Raw genomic sequence first — 20,718 nt, 5'->3', positions numbered from 1 at the left:
GATAAAAATAAAGAACAATACATCACAGCATATCACCCTTACGTCATACTTAACGCAACATAATAACTATGGAAAGTTAATTGATTTGTGACTACAGACGTATTTTCATCTGTGCACACATTAAACACTTGTGCCAATTGACATGGTTGAGAAATATTTCATTACATATGATATATTACTTGATTACATTTATGTTTGATTTTTATATGATCTCATCTTCAGTAGATAGAATACCATTCTTTCATATGATCCTCTACAATAGAACATGCAATGAATTTACAAGAAAACAAGAATACACATTTGATCATAGATTTGCTCCCCTTCTTATATAAATGGAGATACACGTGTATAAGATTATTCTTCTCTTTTTGTTTGCAAAGTACTTGTACAATGCATTGTAAAGCAACTGTCAAAGTGAAAATATGCTTGTTACAATTTATTCAAATAGAATAGGAATATTTGATACTCAATGTATTTAGATTTAGCATTATTTTCAACTGGGCACTGAAGTGATACATTTGATAATCAAACACTTAGTAAGTTGGTATTTAAAAGATATTTCAAATTAAACCGCTATTTAAGACATTTACCGTTTCTTACCTTCTGGTTGTTCTGCACTTTGTTGCAGGTAGAAAGAGCTCAGTGTTTACAATTAGATTTTGGCAAGTCAGGATGGCCTATGTCTCTCTCTTTGGTGAAGTTTGAAGACAAGACTCAGTCTGTCCACTTGTTGGTACATCTAGCTGAAAACAGAAATCAACATGACTCAAATAATTTTTTCATCTTTAAAGCAGAACATTATAAGCTAACAGTGAACAAAAAATAAAATCAATTTGAAATTTGATTGTCTTGAAAAGGCATCTTGATATTGACATAATTTTCTTTGTTCCCCATGCAAATCAATTATAACTGAAAATATATCTCTTTTATTAAGATGATATATATTTTTAGCTTTTTAAAAAGTTAAAAAAAGAAGAAGGAAGATATTTAGGTTTCAGTGAGTCGGTATAAATGATCCATTAAAAATGTAATATTTACATTTTTTTTCAAATGAACCTTTATTCTTTGAGACATTAACATAAGAACTTGGTACTTATGAGTAAAGACTAGATCTATTTGTAAACTAGAAGAGTACATGTAAATGATTCACAGATTAGAAGAGGTTGGCAGTCAGGACTGAACACTTTCTCTCTCTCTCTCTCTCTCTCTCTCTTTCGGGCATATTCGAATGGCAAGATCACTTGGTTGTAGACTCGCTTTTATATAAAACACCTAGGTCTACATCCTAGACTCTTTTTCTGAACCCACAGGTCTACAAATACCAGAAAGAGTGGAATCAACCTTAATAGACCTCTGCTCTAGAGACTAACATTAGTCTAGCTAATTCACATTAGAGCTAATGGGTAATGTTCGGATCTTCTAATGTTGGATCTAACATGAACTTTTTGATCAAAGTTAGCCTACATATATAGTATAATTATTATGCATAGATTTTAGAACCTCTAGATGTCTAAACTTAGGTCTAGCTAGGCCTAGTAAGCTGGGTCTTTACAACAAAACTGCCTAGATATGAGTAGTAGGTTACTAGAAACCTCTAACGTTAGGTAGAATCAGTGGCCCAGATCTTGACTAAGGTTGGACCTAGATCCTAATTCCAGACACCAGCTATTTATGCTTCAGACCCTGGCCCTAGATTTTATATTGTAGGTCTAGTATATTAGACTCTAAACGTTGGTAGATCTACATCTACACCTTCTGTATAGACTACAGCCCCTTGCCCTGGACCTGGCTCTAGCCCTACAAATACATCTAACCTGTAACCAGCGCAGTAAAACGTTAGTAGTAGTGGGCCTGTACTGTCCACGTTCATACAACTGCTAATGTGCTAACGTTAGGTGTTAAGTTCATTGTGATTATACTATCATAGGGCCTAGCCCGATTGAATTGTTTTGGCATAATAACAGGCGTAGCCGTACATTCTAACACTAACACTAACGTTAGAGTGACACTACCCCCTACTAGCTAGAATGTCTAACACTTACGTTAGTACAGTTGTATTAACAGTTAGAGAGAGTGTAACCGTTAGATAGATTAGACCTAACAGTAGACAAGGATTCAGTCCAACTGCACGTGATGAGGCCATAGATTACAAACCTAGATCGAACGAACAAGACACCTAAATCTAGACGTAGACCTGTTTGTTAGGCCTCTTTTCGCACCGTGTCAAGACGTGCTTTACGGAATAATCGGTGTTCCACTAGCAAGCACCGCCGGCACGGTCGGGTGGCGGCCCGGGGGTTGGTAGGCATGCCCGCGCCCACAGGATCGGTGCGAAATACAGTAATTAAGGACATCGGCCTAACGTAGTACCGTAAAACGGGGTGAAAAGGGACGGCGAGGTGAATAGGGACAAAACCGAGAAAAGTTTTTTGAATGTGCATGTTTCAAATTTGCTTGAACTTTTTTTCTTATTTTTATCACAGGATGGAAGGACCATCCAACAGTGTCCAGAAAGTGGTCCACCTGATGTGGAAAAATGTTTGAAGGGTACAGGAGGTCCAAATAAAAAGTTTTCAAAAAATCACAATAAAATCAGGGCGGTCAAAACTTTTCTGCTCCTGTTGCCATTGATTAATGAAATTCGCTAAAAATGTTCATGAATCTAGCCTATTAGGTCCTACAACACACCTTTAAATTTGAAATAATTATTTCAACAGGAATTTGTGACAGCACATTTTTTCTTCGCTTGGGCAAAAAATTAGTTAGACTGGGGTGAATAGGGACACCATGGTGTCGTTTGACTGGCCCTTTAGATTTTCTGTATGATTAAGCATTATATTGTCATAAATTGCTCTGAAATGTTTGTTATGTCCAGCTATTTCCAAAAGTGTGAATTTTTATTCTAAATCTCTTGACAAGAGAGCAATGAGATCTTTGGATATGTGGCTTCACTTTTGTATACATAGATGAGAGTGAACTTTGTTGTCTTAACCCTAACTTGGGGAGGAAGGGTCTGGAAACCCTGGCCCCACCCACCCTCTTGGAAATTTTTTTCACTGCCTAAGACAGGCTAGGACTTTTCCACTTGTATTTCATAACCCTTTTCTCTGTCTTCTGCATGTTTTAATGCCAATAACACATCTGTTTTGGTCAGACCCATACTATAGGTGCCAGCTTATAATTGCTGTAAGAACTCCCAAAATATCCCCGACATCATAAGAGTCAAGTTACACTGAATTTAGAGTGTATGAATAAGATTGTACATCATGATTTGCCACTTGAAGAAGAAGTGGGTTAATATTTGAGTGCAATTCAATGGATTAGTAAAGTTTTGACTTACTTTTCAATCTTAACCTTTGATCTGATGGGTCACATTTTTTAATATCAGCTCATTTTGTTGGGCTGTTGAAATTTTTGTTAAAGATTGATTTAACAATGGAATAGATTGCTCTTAAATGTTTGTATATCATTTTTAAACTCTGTAGTTGTTCCCTTAATCCAATTCATTGGATAGATTGAAAAAAAAATGCCTCCAAACAGTTTTTTTTAATCAAAATTAGTGTTGTCCCTGTTGACCCCAAATTTGGGGTCAACAGGGACAGCATCATTTTATCAAAAAACATACTTTTCCCCAAAATATATATTTTCTTTCACAATACCAAATTAAAGGTATTTTAGGTGGACATAAAATCCCCACATAAGATTGAGTCTCTGGGCTGCATGAAAAAAAATACAATCATTAGAACTTTAAATTTGTCCCTATTCACCCCGTTTTACGGTACTAGCGCTTGAACCTTGATATTAACCAAGTCTCAGATCAAAGTTGTATATCTAACTGTTAGATCAAAACAGATTTTTAAGTTCCGTTATGCAGTGCAATAAAGAACTATGTATTTATTTACTAAGTTACTTACATTCGAAGGAAATAGTCCCTTTTCCAGTCACCACGTTTCCAACTCAACGACCGAAACATGCAGCTCTCGCGCGAGAGATGTTACCTGTAGCTAGCTCGTAGGGGTAGACGTACGCACACGTATTAAGTATTTGCGCGCACACAAGCTGCGCGGGGCTACTGGAAAATGCTCGAAAATGCATTTTCTGAGTTCCTGCAAGTTCAGAGTTTTGATTAAAAGTAAAGATTTCTTCAAGAAAACTAGAAATAATATTGACACATTCAATTAAAGAAGCACTTGTAGTTTTATAAAACATTAAATTACTTTTGGAAGATCATCTAATTAGCTTGGAAAAGCAAACTTTGCAGAACGTTAATTAATCTGTGAATATTATTTCGAAAAAACAACACCCAAACATTTGAGAGCCCCATATATGGCTGTACAAAATGACTTTTTAAATTGCTAAGGAAACACATTTAAATCGTAATTTCATTAAAAGGGACAATTGAAACTCATGATCTTTCAAATATCAATTGAATGCAAGCAAAAAATAAAAATCGTGATTTTTGACATGCTTCTGAATTTTGTGCTAAAAATGACATTTTTCGGCAAAAACGCGCGTGACATCCGGCCGTACGCTATTCCTTAGTATTTTTGCAAGACTTTCAGCATGAGAACGGAGCATTAACAAAAAATGCCGTCGAATCCTTATCTAGAGCCTTTTTTGAGGTTTGGCTGGTCTACTACAATATTTGTGCATAGCTCGTCCAATATTTCCTTGTATTAATCTCAAGGCCATCCAATATTATATAACTATTTGCAAAATGTCGTCATAAAAGTGACGTCATTTTGCAAATAGTACTTCATGGTGTGTCAAACACACCAACACTCTAAAATAGTTCAAAATACCTATAATCACGTGAAGCTCTTTTAACCAATCAATGGAAGACAAATTTTTGATCCAAAATATAATATCGTATATTGTAGTCTATATGGAGACTTTGGTGTTGCGTCGAATATGCTCTGATATTGCACAGAAATATCACGTGGACAGAAAAAATGAGTCAGTAGAGATGCATATCGGATATTAGTACGTAAGAAGAAGAAAAATCATATCACAAACACACATGCATGCATGCATACATGGTGCCTATTTTTTTCATACATACATACATACATACACCAGGGAGGTCCACCTCCCTGCATACACATACAAACAAACATGTCTGTGATTTAGATGAACGACTTGCCTCCGTTCCAGCAGCAGTATTTATTACGCCCACATGGCTTGTCTGCTGATCCGGTAGGACAAGTGGCATGTACGGCTTGTTAGAGATGTCCTCATACATCCCTCTCTAAATCACAAAAAGAAGATAATTTGCGGGTTAACTGGCATCGGGGTAAGTTTTTAATGAAGACTAGCTACAAACTCAGGTTTAGACAACGATTTTAATCGTTCCATTCGGTTTTTTTTTTTATCGAATATACACGCTGTATATCGATTTATTCTGTGATAAACTGCATGAAATGTGTAGCTATATGTTTTGTTATAACCTCTTGAGAAATTGTCTATTATAGCAAAACACATAGGCCTACCATTTCAGAAATTTCTTTGTATTCTTTCTGGTAAAGCTTTTAAGTATATTCCTCGTGAAAACGGTGAAAGTAAAATAAACCTATGGAATATGGTATCATCGTCATGCAGGTTCACTGTAATACACGGAGTTGGCACAATAGGCTGGTTAGCTATTCGGGCATTTGTTTCCATATTAAATCAAAATGGCATAACATGAAACATAAACAAAATAGATCACCGTATCATTATAGTAGTAGCTGAGGAACTAGACTAGCCTTTGACAAAGGCCCTTTTGCTGTATAATAATTGCAAGAGAAGCAAGCAGAGGGTCATCATGAGGGATCGTGAGGTCAGCCATCAAGAAGGCGAGGAGGCGAGGAGGTGATATGCGATATATTATCTTCTCGACTTCACAGGTTCAAGAAGGTAAGAAGGGAAAATAAGAAAAAAATATTGTTTTCTTGCCCGTTAGCAACTTCTGAGATCTTGTTCTCTCAACTTCTCGAGTCTGAGGAGTTGAGAAGGCACGCCGACAGATCTTGTTTTCTCAACTTCTCGCGTCCAAGAAGACGAGATCTCACACTCTTATCTCGCCTTCATGTTGGATCCGAGATGTCCAGAAGACGGCATCTCATTGCTCGCCGAACCTCTTTCTTTCTCGGACCCGAGAAGTTGGGAATCATCTTGTCTTCTTTATGAAATAGCACTTACAAGCTTTTGGAGCCACGTCAAAATATTGTTAATCACACCCATGAATTACAGGATTTTGCTACCAGCATTTGGTAGTGACAATCACAAATTAATCACAACCAATAAAAAGAGCTCTGGTCGCAGAAACCGAAACATTATATCATTTTGCACAGATGACAGCCAATGAGCAAACTACCATTGGTTCCAATGAGGGAGATGAGAGAGGCAACGTCCTTGGTCCAAGTGAGCAACTGAATTACTTTGTGCTGAATATTAAGGGAGAGTGGTGTTCGGGTTTCTTGGCAGGACCGTGAATGATAAAATCACATTTAGTTGCATGCTTGCAGATCTAGGACCTTGCGCTCTTTGTCAGAGATAGCAATAGTGCAAAGGCCTTCAAAAAAGTCTATAGCGGACTAGACACGATGTTTTACCAAAAGTAATTTATGTTCCTTTAGTCAGAGAAGTGCAACCTGTTAGCTGTTTAGACCTGACAGTGCATGGTATAATGATAATGACAGATCCATTTGATTTGTGACCTATTTGCTACTTACCAGAAAAGAGGCTACACCAGTAGGTTGACGAGATCATCACTGTTCTTGTTTATTATTACTACTATACTGTTATTGTTATTAGACCCATAACAATATTATTATTTTTATTTTTATTACTAATATTATCATTATTTTTTTATTTTATCATTATTATTTTTATTACTACTATTATCATTATTTTTGATTTTATTATTATTATTATTAGTAGTAGTAGTAGTAGTAGTGGTGGTATCATTATCATCTTACTATTATTATTATTATCCAAACTACAACTAAAAGAAATGTTATCAATATTTTTGTCATCATGGGAAAGATGTGGCTCTTTATACCTCTTCATTATCGGCTACGCCACGGTCTGAGTATCTGCCCTCCTGTAGAGCTATATCATCTGTTTTAGCCGCAGTTAGATCACTGCCTGGCGTCTTCTTTGTCCTCCTTACTAAGCACGCCGTGATGGCTATGATCCCTATTACAGCCAATGGTATGCCCACAGCTGCTCCGATGAGTAGACCGTTGGGGGCAGCTGCTCAAAACAGGCACAAGAAAAAAAAAAATGCATATACACATTCCATGACAACTGCATTGATATATCTATATCTTTATCTATCTATCTATCTATCTATCTTTCCATATAATTTATATATATATATATATATATATATATATATATATACAGCGTGTCCCAGAAAAAACGAAACCGAGTTTCATTGCAATTCTTTGCAATCATAATCACATATTTGCTTTATGAGTTGTACATGGATTGAAAGATACACTTCTCTTCTTTCATTCGATGCACAACACGTTGTTCATAATTCATGCATGACTGAGTTAGAACAATAGACAGTGGTGCTACTACAATTTCATTTGCACGAGCAAATGGCAACTTTGAATGAATTTTTCAGACTTTTCCAGCAATCTTTTGCAAAAGATAGAATCATAGTTTTAATATCCATTCTTTTTCCTTTCATATGATATCCCATGCGTAAAAAATGATCAACGCCTGCTCGAGAAAACTTAATTTTAAAATATCCTTACATTTTACCTAGATAGATAGATACATAGCAAAAAAGGAGCAGTTAGCTTTCCCGACTCCTGCCCGACTTGGCAGATAACAATGGCGATCATGCTTCAATGAATTTCCACAAACATGAAGGGAGGGGGTAAAAGGGAATGTTACAGACGATTCGGTTGTGAATAGGGACCTAAATTAGCACGTGATCATGAGCTTGCCTGACCATGCAGCTAACTACAGAGCAAAGGGTGTCCATCAGCGGAATGTTTGGGAAGGTAGGGTGGGAGTAACGGACCGAAAAAAAAAAACCTTCCGCCCCCCCCCCCCCCAAAAAAAGGACAACTTTCTGCCCTGCAGTTGCACCTTTGAAATGTTAGAAGCGCAAGTTCAGTGATAAATAAAGTGATGTACCCTCTCTTTCTGCTTCGCCACGCCCTTCAAAAACTTCAAAACCCTGTGAGTGATGAAGGACTAACCACGGGTGAGGGAAATGTAGGGAGGAATGAAAACAGTTAATAAGTTTGAGGTATAAAATCATCAAAATGTGTATCATTGTTGTAATGTTGATTTCCCGTAGTCATTGAACTGCGTGCAGCCTGAGAATACTCGCGATATTAGTCTTCAATTATTATAAATGATTATGTCTCATAGCTTTAATATTCTAAATGAATGGCAACAAAGGGCTGTCCGTCTCATACAGCATTCTCTGTAAATACCCCCCCCCCCAACATTCACTGAAGCACTGCGGTTGTTTTGTGTGAATTCAATAGTGCAGATGAGCCCATTGTCTAATGCTAAGACGGGAGAGCTGAATGCTTGTTTTTTCGCTTATTCGTAGAAGTGGTAAAAATGAAGCATGCTATCATACAGATTTTTCTCAAGCATGCGTTATTCATATTTGACGCGTAAGGTCTCATATGAAAGAAGAAAATATGAATATTTGGGTTATGAACTTTGTTTTTCGAAAGCGTAACGTTATAAGTCTGAAAAATTCACTTAAAGTCACCATTTGCGCGTGCAAATGAAAATTTGATAGCACCACTTTTCATTGTTCTAACTCAGTCATGCATGAACAATGAACATTAAGTTGTACATCAAATAAAAGAAGAAGAGTTTATCTTTCCATTGATTGAATTGAATTGAATTGAATTGAATTTATTTATTCAGCATAAAAACAACAGAGAAAGACAATGATGAGCAGTCATGACAGACACAGAGAAAAAAAACATAACTTTGGAATACATAAAGCTGAAGGGAAGCAGCCAACGAGGAATTAAATTTCCTTAAAATCTGACCGACCCAGAAAATCCATTTAAAAAAATGCATTGGTGGTAAATTTTTCATATCTATAAAAAAAAAAAATGAGATGAACAGATATACCGTTGCAAGACAAAACATAAAGCAATACAGCATGATATACAATACACTACATTTACATTACAAAGACAATACGAATAAAGTGAGTTACGATCATTAGATAGAATACATGTATTGCCAGTCAAGCATGTCAAAAACTTAGGAATTATAATTTTGTATAAAATTCTCCTTAAGTTTACGTTTGAATACATTAAAAGAGGTAACTTTACGAATATCATCTGGTATTGAGTTCCATATAAGCGGACCTTGATAAAACACAGATGTATATCTCATAGAGAAAATGTATGATTTTGATAATAAAAAGTTGCATGGAAAGCCGGTTTCGTTTTTTCTGGGACACGCTGTATATATATATATATATATATATATATATATATATATATATATTTATATATAGCTACCACACAAAGAAACTAAGTTCTCTAAAATACTGCAGATATTGTTTTCAAGTTTTGGACTGAGATGCACAAATTTTCTGAACATGACAATCAAACACAATATCACCTCACCACATGAATGGAGACTCCATTTAGATTATGTTTTACAATCTAAACATGTCCATTGCTCTATATCTGATTTATTTACATATATTTAAACATATTTCACAAACAAAACAAACAAGTGAAAAAAAACAAATACAAAGAAAGATAGTAACAAATCAATAAGAATCTCCTGTAAATATCTCCAGTCTGCTCAGGGCCATGGTCACCATTGACAGAGTTCAGTCTGTTTCGCCACTGAACAGTGACCAGGTGAACACATAAAATTTGGCACCAAATACTGCCAACATCTACTACCCCCTCCCCCACGAGCTCTAACTCCTCCACCACATTGTTCTTCACCCTCCTTTCGTGTGTTTTTGTCTGTACGTGTGTATATGTTAGTACCAATGTAGTCTCAATTACATACTAGTACTGTCTTGCATACAGTGTTGACAAAGAACTGCAAAGCAATACAAAAAAAAAAAAACACCGCGTGTCCCCTTCCCCTAGACAATAAGTGAGGAGTCAATCTCTAAAAATTAACGTCTCACTAATGAGTCTTACCTGTCGCGACGGGGCCGAATGTCGCTGAATTGACAGCTCCCGCACCATTGTAAGCCCTGAAGGCATAGCTGTGAAGGAGAAACATGGAATGACATAAAAATTTGCTGGCTGTTCTGATTTCATTAGGCACATTTTTTTAAGGTTATACAAGCAATATCTGTGTATAGTAGCTCAGCACCATTTTTTTTTGTTATCAGGCACCAGAAAGTGTGTTTCTTTTAAAAAGAGAGCAAATAAGAACATTCATCGATTGCATAACTGCTATAGATTCAACTTTATGCAATATCAACTTATAACACTGAATGACTTTCATCATTTATTATACATGACTCTCATTGGTATAACATTCAATTCAATTCAATTCAATTCATTTATTTTCATACTTCTCATTTAAACATTGTATATATAGAGAGAGTTAGAACAATTTGTTGCTTTCTATTTATTTGACAAAAACACCAAAAAACAAACTTAACATACACCTGCCTACTGAACCACAATTTTAACCATTGCTCGAAAATCTAAGAATATTTTGAATCTTCAAGTTTGAATTATGGTGATCATTAAGTATAATAAAAAAAATAAACAGAAAAACAAACAAGAACAAACACTCATATATATACCCCAGGGCTAAGACATAAAGATTTTGATTAGTTAATCGCCTTGCCAGTGAGAAACAGCTGATCAGTACTGGAGCATCTGTTTAATCCTTCCTGTGCTTAACGATTGTTCGCAGATTGGCATGGATGTCTGGAATCTAACTGTCAATAAAAAAGAAATCGCTTACTTTACAACTAATGTCAAGGTTTTGGCAGAATCATTGAATACTGATGCAAAAAAGAAGCTTAGCAATAAGTGACTTACTAATATTCTGTGTTATCTTTCAGTGGCCCATTACAGTAGCCAGTGGTACCAGTTGGGCACGATTCCACACCAATGTCCACCTCACCGACAGTCATGTCCAGTTGTACTGTCGCTCGCCTCTTGCGACCCCCTGAACATGTGCAACATTAAGGCATAGTTGAGCTTTTTAACCTTATGGGTAAGAAATTTCTTGTGCCTCAGAGAATAAGGTCATTCTTTTAAGACCAAGACCAAGGTTTCTCAGTTGACGTACCATATTCATGGCCAATATGGCATGAGCCAATACATAAAGGGATGGTATAGTATTGTTCGAGGTGAGGATTCAGTTTTTAACGTTTGCAAGATATCTAGAAACCACTCTGAAATATTGAAGATCATACAATTCTAAGGGGAATTGAAAGTTTATTTGATGAAAATCAGTTTGGAAATGACTGAGATACTCATAAACGAGAGATCCTGTCTTTTTTTATTCTAAATGTCACTGTCCTTTATGAGGAGAATAGCAACTTTTAATGCAATGTTTGTTTGTTTTGTTTTGTTTTTTGTTTTTTGCAGTTGGAAAACTATCAAAGTCACCTAAATTGCAAAGTTTATTCCACTACTTATCTTTTGATTTTTTGCTTTACATCTGATGTTAACATATAAGATTCTGTCTCAAATTACAGGGCAAATTGTTGAAATAGTTTCTTACTTTGAACAGATTTAATACTTGTAACCAATTAAATCTCATCTTTCCCCAATAGGCCTACAGAATATATGCAGTAAGAGTCATAGTCATCATTTCACTAAGGACAAGACGATAATTTCTGCAGTAAAATCAGAACAGAACTTAATTACTCGACGTATACGGGACACTTTAAGTGCACTACAATCATGACGCAGGTTATACAATTATGTACTTTACTATACAGCCTATTCTAATTCCTTGCCCCTTTTTCTCATGATCACAACTTTGCAACAGTTACTACTCACTAGAGACAACTGACACAATGTAAGTGTACTATATCATTGTCAGAGATTAGCTGGTTTACTGTTCTAAAGCAAAAAGGTACTCACCGTAATTGGGGGGATATGGGTAAGGCTGATTTTCAGTTGCGATGTATGGTGGATAGCTTCCGCTGTCAGGAACAGCCCGGGCATCGTTGTATGTATATTCAACTCCAGAAACTCTTGAAGCATCTAGTTCTAAAATTAAGAATTAAAAAAGATGTTTGACATTATCAGTTGATATGCAACAAATAAATCAATGCTGTCACTCAAAGTATGAACAAATAATGTAAAAAAAAAATGATCAGGTGAGTAAATTCACGGAGACATGCATTCACATTTCCTCCTCATGATATGTACATTATCTTTTTACAATTACAGTGTGTACTTCTGTGTGTGTGTGTGTGTGTGCGTGTGTGAGTGTGTGTGTGTGTGTGTGTGTGTGTGTGTGTGTAGTCCCACACACGGCGTTTCACTGCGAAATACCAACAGTCAAGTCTGCACATTCAGCAGCCTCTTATCAAGAGATATATCTAGGAATGGCTTCCATAGTCACAAATAAATGAAATCTCTGTTATTTTTTTTTCTTCCTTGAGTCATCGGTTTGAGAAACTAGTGAGGGACTATTGTGGTAGTGTTCACATTTCAAAAAAATCTACTCATCACTTGTGAGATAATGCCTCTATAATGAGGTGAAAATCATGCAACAGATCTACTGTACAAAATTTTGCTGCACTTGAGTCACTGATTTGGTATTTCAGTGAAACAGGTTTTTTTAATCATTATTATTAGGCGAGCACTGTGAAACAAATATTCACCTTCAAGTACGACAGCTTATGCATGAGGAGCGTATTATGGAAAAAGCAATGATTCCGCATACCAATTTCTGAAATAATGACAGTGAATGCAGTAAGTTCTCCGTTCTCGTGACTGAAGAGATCCTCGGGAAGGGTAACGGTGAAAGATGTTATGGAGACACCTGTCGGCTCTGTGATACTACCATAGTCATAATCTGGATCAACTGGAGGGGGATCTAGTGAAAGAAAGAAACTCATATAGATCGAGGGACATTAAGGAATCGGGAACTATGAAAGGACAGATGTATGGATACCCGTTTTGACGTATAGCTAAAGATTGTACTTATTGATCTTATTTGCTTTTTCAGAACCTATTTCGAATTTTGTGTCTTCTGCCGATAAAAAACTCCATTGCACTTCACAATCAATGATAATTGTCATTTCTGTTGTTCTTTTTTTTACAAGTTTTCACAAAATCTTCTACTGTCTGATCATTCAGTGTCATCTTTTACAAGGAAGCATAAAGAAAGAGGTAAACAGAACAGTTATGCCCTCACTTCTAATGACTACTGGTTACAACATGACTGTGTATGCTACTGCAACCAGTTTGAATGTGCACATGGGCAGTACAGCTCATATACACAGAAATTATACAATCTATGGTAAATTGAAAAGATAATTAAATCCCTGTTACACACGAATTCACACAGAAATTCGCCTTATCATGATTAAAATAACTTTTGAAAAAAAATCTGGATCATATCTCAAACGATTAAATGTTTCTTCACTGATTTTACTGCTAGTCTTGTCCGTCGCTTAATCGCAGAGTTACATTTTTTTTAAATATTTAAAGTCATATATCTATATTATATCGTTATTAAAGAACTGCTCTCAATCTGTTATTTTTTATCACCGATGTGCATACTTTCACTTGAATCACTAGCACACTTTATGTTTACAGTTGACATTCACTCATTGTCCAAGTTGATTTCAATGAATTAAGGAACATCTACAATAGAGATAAAGAAGTTTTACTGAAGTTCGCCCAATGATATGAATGATATGGAAATTATTGGGTTCTGAGACTTCACATGTTAAAAAAAAGAATAGTAATGTGTGTCGCGACCATCTGCAACTAAATGGGTATGACGTCTCGTCTATAGTTATTGACCAAAAACATGTTTGTGTTATCATTAAAGGGTCTGTGATGTAAGTGTAAAATAATTTACCTTCTTCAGGAGTTTCAACGGAATCTGTAGATGCTGGATCACTGCTATAGCCCCCATCATTCACAGCAATCATCTGTAAACAAAAGAAAAGGAAAGCATAATAGATAGAAAAAGAACAAGAAAATAAAAATTCCATCCTGCTTGACATTAAGTAGCCTGTTTGGAGTTACGTTCTGTGCGTGAGCAGGTAGGTCTACAGGTTTTCTTGTCAACATGAGACATAAAGTTGTAATGAGCGAAGTCATGGACAACATCCGAACAGCTTGTTTACGTTGCAGTAAAAGATCATTTCTAAACATTTATGGGAGCTTATTTAAACCTCAAGAAAAACAGATTGGATTACGTAAGTGGGCGCACATCTAGGGTTACAACTGTTTTGTATCGGTGGTCTTATATGCATTAATGCATCACTGACTGCGAACTGGTCTATTCATTTCACTACTGTTTCACCCTTGTAAGTTTCAAAATGATCAGATATAGATTCTGCTAGCAGAGGGCTAAATTGACTGACACGACATACACTTGGGACATTATCTGTAGTTTTTGTGTCCAGTCTTGAACCACTTTTGAGCAGCAGAACACACACTAAATGAAATTGAATCAAAATTTGTCCAGTCCTGAACCACTTTTGAGCAGCAGAACACACACTCAATGAAACTGAATAAAAATCTGGTGTAATTCACTTTCATTGGGGTACAGAGCATTGCTATTTTGCATGTTTTCCAAAGTTATATTATAATGCAAGGCATCATAACGCGCTTAATTTAACTTATCTGAATCAAACTTATTAGTGATTCTCAATATCAAAGAATAGGGTGTATTGAGTATGGCGGCTTCGCCTTGGTTGGTCTATCGTTTGATTGTCCAAACAAGTAGGCTGTAACACTGGATGCTAAATCACTACAGTTGCCTATACGAGGAAATCTGTGTTGTTAACATAGCGCATGTTTGACATGAACAAAGAAAAAGATGCAGTAGAGCCATGGATGCACAAAACCGTTTGTATTTGTGTTGTGGGCTCACCGTAAAGGTATAGCTGAAACCTGGAGTGAGATTTGTAATATCTATTGATGTGTCAGTTGTTGTGTCACTTCCAATATCATTATCGTGGGGCTGCAAGTTTGAAGGAAAAAAAAAGGAAGACACAATGATATTCAGGAATATTAGAAGTAGGTCTACATAATAGTTTGTTTATTTTCATTTTCCATCATGTCAGAAAAAGAATTAGGTATTTGAATTAATCATTTATTAGTTTTAACTGTCAGATTCAAATTATACTGTGCTCAATTAGTTCGTTCAATTGATTTTATATTTCACTTATGTATGAAAAAAGAAATTCAGAAATAAAATCAAAATCAAAATCAAATCAAAATCAAATAATGAATGACAGAGAGCTAAGTAAATGAAATATTGCATTTGTACTCCTTCCTCTTGTTTCCCACATATCTCTCGAACGGGAGGAATTTCTCAGAACATGGTGTTCACTCATATCTCTTCATTAGAAAAAAAAAAAAACATGTATCTATAAGCACGTATTTCAGGAAGTAATATCATCCATGCAAATACAAAAAGAAGAGAGAAAACCTGACTATGCTTTCCCAAGCTTTAATCACCATGATGCCTTTGTTCAAATACAAATTCAAATTCAAACTTTATTTTCACTTTTTTTCCAACAGAATGTACAAGAAACAATATTATAGATTTGACATGCGAGTAATAAAATAAACATAACAAACAGGTTTAACAACATGTTCATGTCTACATGATCAGCACAAAAAAGATACAAACACTCTATACACTCTGCGAAAAAAAAGTGGAGGTACGCGCTCAAAAGACTATGCTTGTATGTTGTCCGATATCAAAAGTCATACATTGATGGATTTATGGATTATCAAGCAATAATGTTGCATTATCTCCGCCCCCACCTCCCCCCCCCCCCGAAGAAAAGGGAATTGAAATCCATGTTACATTTAGAAACTTGCTGAAAAAAACCCCAAACGAACCATTTTTATGCTGTAAACCATTAAAAGAACATCTTCCAGGATTCTCATGAATCAACAAGAATGATTGACGTACCTCCCTTGTACCAACACATTCTATCCTGTACTCCGTGATTTCCCCGTTTGGTTGTGCTGGCTGCTCCCATGTCACACGGATTGTGTTCTTGTTGACGGCCTCTGCCACTGGATTCTGCACCTGACTCGGTTCTATGTGTCATCAAAGCAAGTGGAAGAGAAGAACAAAGAATGGTTCAGACAAAAGTCAGCACTATGTTGACAGCACAAGAAATAAAGATAGGAAGCTTCTCCGTCACTCTGCAGCAACAATCAAAACTTCCTGTTATCCAGACCGTAAAAGAATTGATCGCTTTCATGGGATTGATGGTGCCTGTTTTTACTCACTTTCTTTTTGACTGTCTGTATGTCTTTCTTTAAAGTTACATAATTAGCCCTTGACTTCCATTCCAAACATGCCACTGATCATTGGCTAAGTCGACAGCGCGTCTAACTCCAGATCCAAGGGTACCGGTTCCTGAGTCTTACTGAGAAATTGTGTGTTTTAGTAAGCATTCTGTCCCCTCTAGTAAGAGCCAAAACACCCTGTCCCTCGGATAGGATATCAAATGAAGGTTAAGTGTGTGAATTAGCCACTACTCCTTGATGTAAAAGATCCCACTTTATGCAGAGCAGGGCGCTAACTCGATGAAGTGGTCCCCTACCTACGATCAAGAAAATGGGAGAGTGATGTCGAGCCCTTGTGGTTTGGCCCAGGTGACTACAAGCTGAGAAGAGTCAGTAAACGGTATCAACCAGGCACATTGTGCCATACGCTAGCATGAATGGATGAATGAATGAATGAATGAAGTCACATCGCATGTACAAAGTTAGATTACTGTTCATCACTCCATTTTGAAAAAGTCAAAGTTATAATTTACACATTAGTTATCATTTGAAGAACGCATATTTTGCTACCTGACAGACATCAAAATGACACAGGTTCTCTAAAAAGTGATGATTGCTACAAAATACAAGTCATCTCTCATCAAGTTACATCACAATTAGGCAGTTTACCTGCTACTTGGGGTCACAGCATAATAATGACAGCTTAATGCATGTTTTTGCTTATTCGTTCAATTGTGTTTCACAATCTTTTAGGCCTCAGTCATGACAATTTCTTTCGTTTTTCATTCAAGTTCAAGTTTGTAAAACATTTATTTCCCATCTTTTTCATGTTGCAAATCACATACATAAAGTTGAACAAGGAAGGCAGAACCTCAAAAAGCAGAGCTTGTGGTGAGCTGCCTCACAAAATTTCATTGTTCGATGCAAACATGTTTTTTTTTTTTCCTCAGAAGATCTCAAACTGCAAAACCAGCAATCCTGTTCCTTTCACTTTGGTCAGCACATGACAAAAAGTACTGAAATATAATTAAATGGATCATATCTATGATCTCACTTCAAACTGTCTGGAGATAAAAAAAGAGAGAAGTATCTGGACGCTATTGCCATATCATAATCCTGACTTTTCGCTTCCAAAATGTCATGACTACTACTGCAAATTCAATTGAATCATTGACCAAGAGATGCAAATAATCACATATTACAAAATGATGACGCAGGTCCTATGTCCTAATCAAATGGATTGGTCGAGAGTGTACACATGACCAGAAATTTATATTTCCTAATATGTAATTTTGCTTGTGACGGGTCGTAAGTGATATATAATAGATCTAGAAGTATATCAGGGTCTTGACTTACATTAAAGAACTTACAAAATATATCTTGAGTTCGACTCATTTTCCTATCTTGCGTAGCGTAAGATCTAATGTCAGATCTAAGTTAGATGTAGACGTAGTAAAATATTGGCTTTGGTATGTGATGTATAACGGGACCGTGCATCACAAAACGAACACAAAGTAGCAGCCCCTGTTTTTGCGTGAGGACCTCGAAAGAGTGAAACGGGTCAACCAAGTCACTCTTGAGTTTTTCATACTTTCTGAAAGAGCTATTCGTTGTCTACATTATTCATAAATAAAATTTGGTGTCATAAAACGAACAGGAAAGTGTGTTTTCAACATTTTTTCTCAACCTCTTTTTTGTAGAGTAGTGCGATTAGGTACGTCTTCAGAGGTCCCTTTCCAATTCTCTAAAATCCTTTACACAGCCTTCAGTTTCAACTCTAATAACTTTTGAATAGATAGTGCTACAACCTTGAAAGTTGGCATTTATTACGGACAGAATGTGTTACTTGAGCATGTTCAATTTCAGCTTAAACTAATAATCGCTTCATTGTTGTTTTTTGTCCCATTCATTGCATAGCCAGCACGGTTTCTAAAGATTAAGCGCTTGAATAGACCCTTTTACTTCAGAGCCTCTTTTCTCAGTTCACACCTTTTCCAGAGTGTGCGCTTTCTTTCCAACATTTAGATGGGTTAGGAGAGACCATTTGAATTGAGTTATACATCATTTTACAGCTTAGAATCCGCTCTTTCAATCTCTGTCCTTAACTAAAAATCCATGTCTGGCGACTTTTTTGTTGGTTTTGTGATGCAGGGTCACATATGGACAATGATGTTCTTCATCATTTTATGAAAACAACTAATGCATTTTTTTCAGGCACTAAGTACTCACATTGGCATCTTGGAAACTGTCCTAAACAATCTCGATTTGAACCTCAAGCTGTAAGACTGTTCCAAAGGTAAACTATGTGGGCATTCTCACAAATTAATGTTCTCCTTGATGTCTATTATTTGCATATTGTTCAATCTAATAACTTGAAGCACAAATGAGGGTAATGACTCTGAAACCCTGAACTTACTGTCTGTGAGTGTTCTGGACGACTCCACTCGGCCTTCACTCCTCTCATCTTGACTGACTGTCACCACGGTAACAGTATAGTCCGTCCCTGGAGTCAACCCTGACACGGTCCCACCAGGGTGTGTCAGATTCCCGTTGAACGTGGCCTGTCCCTCGTTGGGATCCACCGTGATGTCATAGCCACTGGTCTCCCCGTCTGCCCTGGTCCACTTCAGGTCCAACTGTCTCTGGTCTGGTGTTATAACCAGGTTTGTGGCCATGGCAGGAACTGTGGAGAATAAAGAAATGACATCATTTTTGGTTTACCTGCATGTCCATGCTAATGGAAAAGTTTGGCATACATCGCTAGTCGATGTCGGGGAGAATTCAAGGAGTGATTTTGAGCCATAAATTCCGAGTGATCCCTAAGAAAGGAGATTGGAAAAAGCGCAGAGTTTCGTGACCAAGACCTCTGATCTATCACCCCTACCATGTCCACTAAATGATTTTCAGTTCATTTCCTTCCTGTCCACCATCTTACATCACAGTAAGAAATTCGTAGCTGAAGTAAAGACTAGAAATGACATTTTTTTAAAAACAAAAGTACAGTGACCTTTGACCCTCTTTGCGGTCAGTTCGTGGAGATAATTTTCTATACTTTTTTTTTACCTTCCTACCCAATTATGTGATCAGTGGACAATTCAAGGTAAATGCTATTTTTAAGCCAAAGTACAATGACCTTTAAGTTTTGATCTTGGCATATTTAGCCCCAAATCAAGTCAGTATATAATTACAGACTGATGGGCCATGCATATGAAATGTCCTCCACATAATATCAGTGATGAAATGAGGAACGTATGGGAACACAATTGAATGGATGACCCCAAACATAATAATCTCTATACATACATAGGGCCCTCAATGTCAATGCCATAAAAACAACACTTTTATATCATTCTTTATACTAAAAACCACTAAGAAGTCTGTGAGGTAAAGAAAATATGTTATTTCTTACAAACATAACACTCTGTGGTTATATTTTCCCCCAATTCTTCCCCCAATCTTTAGGGGGTCTGATTGTGATGAAACTTTCATTGTTTCACTTTGATCTTTTGACAAGTGTCAACTAGAATGTTGAGTGAAGTTTCACGTATGTGTGAAAAACGAAGAATTTACACACAAAAATGCACACATATACATACTAGTAGTATCAAAATTTTGATTTCTAAACTATTTAAATGGTAAATTAAATGCTGCTTTAACTGGTGTGACCGACATTATTGTAAATAATTATTTTCTAATGAAAGATTCACATTCAACCATACTGTAGGAAATGTGTAATCCTGGTGTTCACTAGCTTAATTCAATTTTGAAAATAATAGTCAACATAGTTACAGGTCCATAGCTTATCAACGAAAACAGCAAACAATCACGCATGTAGAAGATGATCAAAGACAATCATTAATGCACAATCCTATTTATTTCTCTCACTCACTTGTCCTTTGTTGCACAGTTTTTTCTTCGCTTGTTTGAATGCTTGGGCCACTTGCACCGTCTCCACTTATTGTGACCACTGTGAAAATATACTGACGACCCTGCGTCAGACCTGTTACTTCAGCAAAATACGTCATTTGATTGCTGTGTGCTACAATGATTGGCTCAGTGCCGTCCGGTTCGTAGGTCAGGCTGAATTCATCATAGACGCAATCACAATTCTTTAAGGTCCATTCCACATTGACAGCAGTGGCATTGTAGTCTCCGATGGTCTCACTTTCAACACTCTCCGGGACTGCAAAAAATCATTGTGAACATCTATGTATCAAACTGTAGAGTGACTCTTCAAGACACTATCATCAAGGAAAATGAAATTGACCAGCTAATTATTGTCTTTTGTATATCA

General features: G+C 36.5%; 1 protein-coding gene across 1 annotated transcript in view; it reads right to left on the bottom strand.

Moving 5' to 3' along the window:
- Window positions 1–7,036: 7,036 nt before the first annotated feature.
- LOC139728338 (receptor-type tyrosine-protein phosphatase beta-like) overlaps window positions 7,037–20,718 on the bottom strand; it is a 39,490-nt gene continuing 25,808 nt past the window's right edge. The window contains exons 15-24 of the mRNA XM_071639283.1: window positions 20,314–20,607; window positions 18,841–19,107; window positions 16,099–16,229; window positions 15,046–15,135; window positions 14,023–14,095; window positions 12,877–13,029; window positions 12,066–12,194; window positions 11,010–11,139; window positions 10,149–10,216; window positions 7,037–7,236 (exon numbers count right to left, since the gene is read on the bottom strand). Coding sequence (XP_071495384.1) covers window positions 7,037–7,236; window positions 10,149–10,216; window positions 11,010–11,139; window positions 12,066–12,194; window positions 12,877–13,029; window positions 14,023–14,095; window positions 15,046–15,135; window positions 16,099–16,229; window positions 18,841–19,107; window positions 20,314–20,607 — 1,535 coding nt within the window. The remainder of the gene's footprint in view (window positions 7,237–10,148; window positions 10,217–11,009; window positions 11,140–12,065; window positions 12,195–12,876; window positions 13,030–14,022; window positions 14,096–15,045; window positions 15,136–16,098; window positions 16,230–18,840; window positions 19,108–20,313; window positions 20,608–20,718) is intronic.

Source organism: Diadema antillarum, unplaced genomic scaffold (genome assembly GCF_040938485.1).
Source record: "Diadema antillarum isolate AM-2024a unplaced genomic scaffold, OU_Dant_1.0 seq00000173_RagTag, whole genome shotgun sequence".
NCBI lineage: Eukaryota > Metazoa > Echinodermata > Echinoidea > Diadematoida > Diadematidae > Diadema > Diadema antillarum.
This window is presented reverse-complemented; position numbering and strand designations above follow the sequence as displayed.